The 6,241-nt window shown below is 48.9% G+C and overlaps 1 protein-coding gene across 2 annotated transcripts in view; it reads left to right on the forward strand.

Moving 5' to 3' along the window:
* The window catches only part of ABTB3 (ankyrin repeat and BTB domain containing 3), a 256,079-nt gene extending 252,321 nt beyond the window's left edge, over positions 1–3,758 (forward strand). For both annotated transcript variants that reach the window (XM_070410983.1, XM_070410984.1), the window contains one exon: positions 934–3,758. In XM_070410983.1, coding sequence (XP_070267084.1) covers positions 934–1,143 — 210 coding nt within the window. In that variant the 3' untranslated portion in view covers positions 1,144–3,758. The remainder of the gene's footprint in view (positions 1–933) is intronic.
* Positions 3,759–6,241: the final 2,483 nt, after the last annotated feature.

Below are 6,241 nucleotides of genomic sequence, written 5' to 3' on the forward strand. Positions count from 1 at the left end.
CTTGGGCTTCTGACGGTGAGCCAGGCTGCCGAAGTCCCTCCTGTACTGGTGTAGTCTATCAGGAACCACGTCTCTAGACCAGTGTCTCAAGCTCAGCACTATTAAGGGTTCAGGCTGCACAATTCTTCGCTGTGGGACTGCCCATCGTGGGGATGTTCAGCAACATGACTTCTACCCATTAGATGCCAGTGGTACACACACCATCACCAGCCCATTCGTGACAACCAAAAATAGCTCCAGGCTTTTCCCAATGTCTCCTGGGAGGCAAAAATCACCCCTGCCCTAAAGATATCGGGTAGGTAGGCAGTGCCCACTCATAGGATTGTTGTGAGAATTCAATGGGCTAATTCTTGTAACGACCTTAGAAGTGTGTCTGCAACTCCCTTCGCATGCCAGTGATCTACAGTGTTACGAAGAAACACAAAACCCAGTGGTTGAAACAGTGAGTGCTTATCTCGTATACAAGAGTCGCCGGCAAGGCCAGCTGGCTGGTTGATCTTGGCTGGCTTTGCTGATCCTGGCTGGACCCTGTTGCTATCAGAGGTTTCAGCTGGGACAGCTGGGTTGACTCCACTCGGTCTCACGTGGTCACTCACCTCCAGACTGACTGGCTCGGGCTTGTTTTTGTGGCAGAGGCTGGATTCTGAGAGAGAGAGCACCCTGCCACATGAATGTAGCTCAGAACTGGCAACTCTCCCTTCTACCATGTTCTGTTGGCCTGAGCAGGTCACAAGTCCAAGAGACAGACTCTAGCCCTTAGATGGAGAAGCTACGAAGTCATGCCCCAAGAGTGTGACTATAGCCAAGGGTGGAGGAGCAGGGCCACTTTCACAGTCAACCCACCGTGATAGGTGTCCGCCATTGTTACCTAGGGAAGCCATCGGGTGCTCTCAGAACCATAACCATCTCCCGCTTCTTCTCCACTCCCCACAGTTCCTCGGAGTCACCGAGCTCTCCGCGTACTGTGAAGGCTACTTTCTCAAAAACATGATGGTCCTCATTGAGAACGAGGCGTTCAAGCAGCTGCTCTACGACAAGAATGGCGAAGGCACGAGCCAGGATGTGCTGCAGGACTTACAGAGGACGTTGGCCATCAGGATTCAGTCCATCCACTTGTCATCTTCCAAAGGCTCCGTCGTGTGAAGCGTCCAGTGCAGGGACCGCTCCCCGGGACGTGCCAGTGCTCCTGCTGCGCCGGCTCCACACAGACACACATTTCACCCGGCCTCTGCTTTTGGCTGGGCCAGGGAGCTGCCTCTACTGCCTTGGATCCCCTTGAATAAGCAAATTCAGCTCCACGGGTTCCTGTTGAAAAACAGAGGACATTCCACTGGTCTGCAGAGCAGAGCGCAGCTGGGGCCAGAGCTTGAAGGCCAACACGGGGCCACCAAGCTAACCCCATTCGAAGGCACCGCTGGGTCGCTGAGCATCTATTGTGGGGACCACTGTTAGAAGGACGGACTGGGAACCACAGGTCACCTGGGTTTTAGGTGGGCAGCTGGAACACCTAACTGCAGAGAATTGTGTTACCCACCGAGGACCGCAGCAGCCACAGCTGAGCAAGAGTCAACCCTGATCGCAGATTGGTGAGACTGTTACCAATAGCAAAGAAATAATTTGACAAATTTTTAGGGGTGGGGACTTTTTAAAATGTTCATTAAAACACACACACACACACACACACACACACACACACACAGGGCAGCCTGTAGTTTAAAATATATTTCTAAAAGCGTAACAGTTCATTTTCAACTGAATTGTGTTTAGGGATCTGTGTTTTGAGATTTCTTTTTTCTTTAAAAAAACAACAGTAAGACACAGGTCCACACTGTATAAACCTGCATCTGACAAGATCTTGCTGATATTCTATCCAAGGTGAAATCATACTCCTGCCTTAGTGATCACGGTGACACAGAAGAGGTGCACTGCCAATAGCTCTCTCTCACTCAGTAGTCGAAAACAGCCTGCATGCTAGTTGTGGTTTCGGGGTGAGATTGAAACAGCCCCGCATAAGAAAACATGCATTTGCATGGGCCGCACCTGTGAAATGTTATGTTTGTGCTCCATTTTTGCCAAGGTAAAAAAAAAAACAAATATTCCACCACTTCCTGCTAAAAGTCCATTGGATGAAACAACATGTCCATTTCTTTTCCTAATTATGAATGATTCTGGGATGCTTTTGCAGACATGTGTTCATAGATGATGCTGAATGGGGAGGGGGGAGGGGGAAAGCACGTCAGAGAATTTACTAGTAATTCCAGAGTTTTCTCTGTATTCTCAGAAGATGTTAATAGTTTGTTACTAGCCAGAGCCTATGACTATGTTAGATTATTTTTCAAGATGAAACCTATATGATAGGATGGCTTCTTTCTGTATTTGGAGAGTGTACAGTATAGGGTTATCTATAATGAAAGTTTATATCAACAGGGTTCCATTTGCTCTGCCATATATTCTAAGCAACAGAGATGGGTGAAGTGCCACAATACTCCAAATAATTTTTGAGTTGCTGCCTTTGTTCTTGTCCTTTCATTTGAAACCTAGCTACATGCAGTGAAAACTAGGAGAATGACTTTACCCCCTTGGGATGGCCAAGTTGCGTTGACAAACCTATTTCCTAGCATGCCTTTGGGAAGCTGCGCGCAGACCCTGAATTTCAAAGGAGCTGCTGCTCGTCCATCGTACCTGCTCCCTGAGCCGCTGTTGAGAGGACCAGCGTCGCGCTCCGTTCCATGGGGTGACCGTGGAGAAGCCGGGCCACGTCCGTCTTCGGTGTTGGTTCTTCTGTGATGCCCCTACGCAAGGCCTCTCTTCCGCCTGGTCATTTGCCAACCTCCTCAGGCCCTGCGACAATCCAAGAGGAAGGAAAAGGTACTGCAGAGGGGTCCCAGTGACAAACACACAGCACATGTGTGACCTCCTGCGTGTCCTCAGAGATGCCGCGTGGATGTTCCCTTATCCGCGATGGACTCCCCTGTGACTGGCTAATGCTATCAGGGCCTCTGGGCGTTGACTGGTACAGTGGCAGCTCCTGACGGGCTTCTGTTCTAGTTTGGTGTGCTTTCTCTGTCATTAAAAGAAATGATTTTCCCAAACCGTGCATCCTTTGTATAGACACGTGAGCTCTTCTTTTTAATTTTTTTTTAAGCATATAGTCGGCATACATCCTTCTATTGGTTATATTAGTTTCAGGTGTAAACATAGTGATTCAACATTTTTATACCTTACGATGTGATCACCCACTAATACTACCGATCATCTGTCACCGTGTAACTTTATCACATTATTACTGACTACATTCCCCTTCACCTTTTTCACCCCCAAACCCCCGTTCTGGCCTCTGTTTCTATGAGTGTTTTGTTTGTTTGTTTGTTTGTTTGTTTGTTTGTTTGTTTGTTTAAGATTCCACATATAAGTGAAACCATATGGTATTTGTCTTAGCATAATATCTCCTAGGTCAGTGGTCGGCAAACTGCAGCCCCTTGAGTGTGGCTCTTCCACAAAATAACATGTGCGGGCGCGCACACACAGTGCGATTGAAACTTCGTGGCCACACCCAAGGGGCCAAAGAGCCACATGTGGCTCGCGAGCCGCAGTTTGCCGACCACTGTCCTAAGTCCACCCAGGTTGTTACCAATGGCAAGATTTCATTCTTTTTTTCTTGCTGTGTAATGTTCCTATGTGCATGTGTGTGCACGCTATCTTCCTAACCCATTGATCTGTTGCTTCCATATTTTGGCTGTTATGAATAACGCTGCAATGAACATGGGGGTGCAAAATTCTTTTCCAATTCGTGTTTTCGTTTTCTTCAGAAAAATACCCAGAAGTGGAATTGCTGGGTCAAATGGTTGATCTGATTTTAGTTTTTCTAGGAATCGCCAGTGTTTCCTGCGGTGGCTGCACCAATCTGCGGTCCCTCCCACAGGGCACACGGTCCTCTTTCTCCACATCCTCGCCAACGTGCTATTTGTTGACCTTTTTGAAATAGCCATTCTGGCTGGTTTGAGGTGGTAGCTCTTCATGGTTTTAATTTGCATTTCCCTAATGTTTCCTAAATTAGAGCTGTGAGCAGTCGCTCTCCCAAACGCCTCGGCCTCATCAACTCAGGAATGTGAGACACTGTTTGTGACGCTTATGGCTTGAGTCTAAAGCTCAAAGCCCCACAAAGGACTGAGCAGGTCCCAGACCCAGTGGAGCCCCGACTTTCAGTCCAGGACTGGGGACCATGGCCCTTTGGAAAGGAGGGGAGTCGTCACACATCCCCCAATGAAACCAACTGCTAGATCAACTCCAGAGAAACCCAGGATCGCTGTCCTCAGGTCGACGGCCAGGCCCGTGACCTTCTCTGCTACTTGACTGTGTGACACTCACTCCCCACCCCTCCCCGGTGAAACTTCCCATCACCTCTGGTCCCCTCCCTGCAGCTGGCCAAGGCCTTGAACCCAACAGCACATGCCTCCGGCCAGGGCCACTGCAGAAGCCGGAAGCCGATATCATGCCCATTTTTTCACCCTCTTTAAAAATAACCCAGCAGGGAAAAAAATAAAATAAAATAAATAACCCAGCAGATTTTAAACTTCCTCTTGGTAGGAAAAAATAGAACTGGCACTCAGCAATCACATTGCACACGAGCTCCCCTTCCTGATGAGGCAGTCAGATAGCGAGGGCCCCGAGAAAGGACACATCTCTGAGTTTAGCTCTGAATATAAAAAGACAATCTGTCTGCGTGAATAGGCAATTAAAAGAGATGTCCTGGTATCATTGGTATGCTCTTCAGATGTTGTTTTTTTAGACTGAACTTTCTTTCGGATGAGTGTAGAATCTTAATGCCATCTCAAACCTCTGAGACGGAGGGCTTCCTGGGGAGGAGGCGGGTGGCGTCATAGAGGGGCTCTGGGCTGGGACCAGGTCTCACCCCTGGCCCTGTGGCTGCGTCGGCTATTTAGGGGGCCGTGGCCAGGCCTCTCCTCCATTCTGGACCTGTTTTCTCCACTTAGAATGAGAGTTTTCTGGCTGATGTTCTGTGTGCCTGGACTACATCCGTGTGTGAGAACACTGTGGTAACGCCATTCGTGTGATAGGACATTCAGGAGGGCTTAGGAAAACGGACCTCTGTGCACAATGTTTTCAGAAAAACAGGCAGGAATTCAAATGAAAGCCTTAAAACAGGCTCCAAGGATATTTTTTTATGAGGATGCGTCTCACCAGATGATGGCTTCATGACTACCATCTCCTTTTTGTTTTGTTTTGTTCTTTTGTTTTAAAATAACTGTAGATTCACAGGAAGCTGCAAAGATAGTATGGAGAGGTCCCATGTACTCTTCACCCAATTCCCCCCAATGTCCAGTCCAGTGCAATATCAAAACCAGGAAAATGATGTTGGTGCAATGCATGCATCTAGTTCTCGGCCATTTGATGACAAGTGGAGATGCGTTTAACCACCACCATCACTGTCCCATCACAAAGATCTCCCTCATGCTGCCCCTTTATAGCCTCTCCTAACCCCTTCCACACACACCTTCCCTATCCCCTGGCATTTAGGCATTTTGAGAATCCTATATAATAAAAGCCTAATATGCTAAGTGTCCACTCGTCCGGTCATCCGTTCAACCAATCAAAGAGTGACATGCTAATGATTTGCTAAGGCCGCTCAACCGCTCACTATGATGTGCACTGACTACCAGGGGGCAGCCAGTCCACTGGTCGACCAGTCGCTATGATGTGCACTGACCACCAGGGGGCAGACAGTCCACTGGTCGACCAGTCGCTATGATGTGCACTGACCACCAGGGAGCAGATGCTCCAACCGATAGGTTAGCTTGCTGCTGGGGTCCGGCTGATCAGGACTGAGCTAGATGGACTGGACATGCCCTGGAGCCCTCCTGCAGTTCCTCCCCGGCTGGCCAACCTCCCATGTCCCTCCCTGACCCCAATCGTGCACTAGTGGGGGTCCCTCGGCCTGGCCTGCACCCTCTTGCAATCCAGGACCCCTTGGAGGATGTTGGAGAGCCAGTTTTGGCCTGATCCTGCAAGCCAGGCCAAGGGACCCCACTGGTGCACAAATTCATGCACCAGGCCTCTAGTGTTATATAAATAGAAGCATAGAGTAGATGGCCTTACTCAACACAATGACCTTAAGACCCATCCACAGATGTTGCATGTATTGAGAATCTGTCCCATTTTCGTTGCTGAGTAATATTCCCCAGGGTCCCATCTCCTTTGGACCAAATACGTGAAGGTGTCA

Source organism: Myotis yumanensis, unplaced genomic scaffold, assembly GCF_028538775.1.
Source record: "Myotis yumanensis isolate MYYU_CA2020_CCGP unplaced genomic scaffold, mMyoYum1.0.hap1 SCAF_3, whole genome shotgun sequence".
In the NCBI taxonomy this organism is placed as follows: Eukaryota; Metazoa; Chordata; class Mammalia; order Chiroptera; family Vespertilionidae; genus Myotis; species Myotis yumanensis.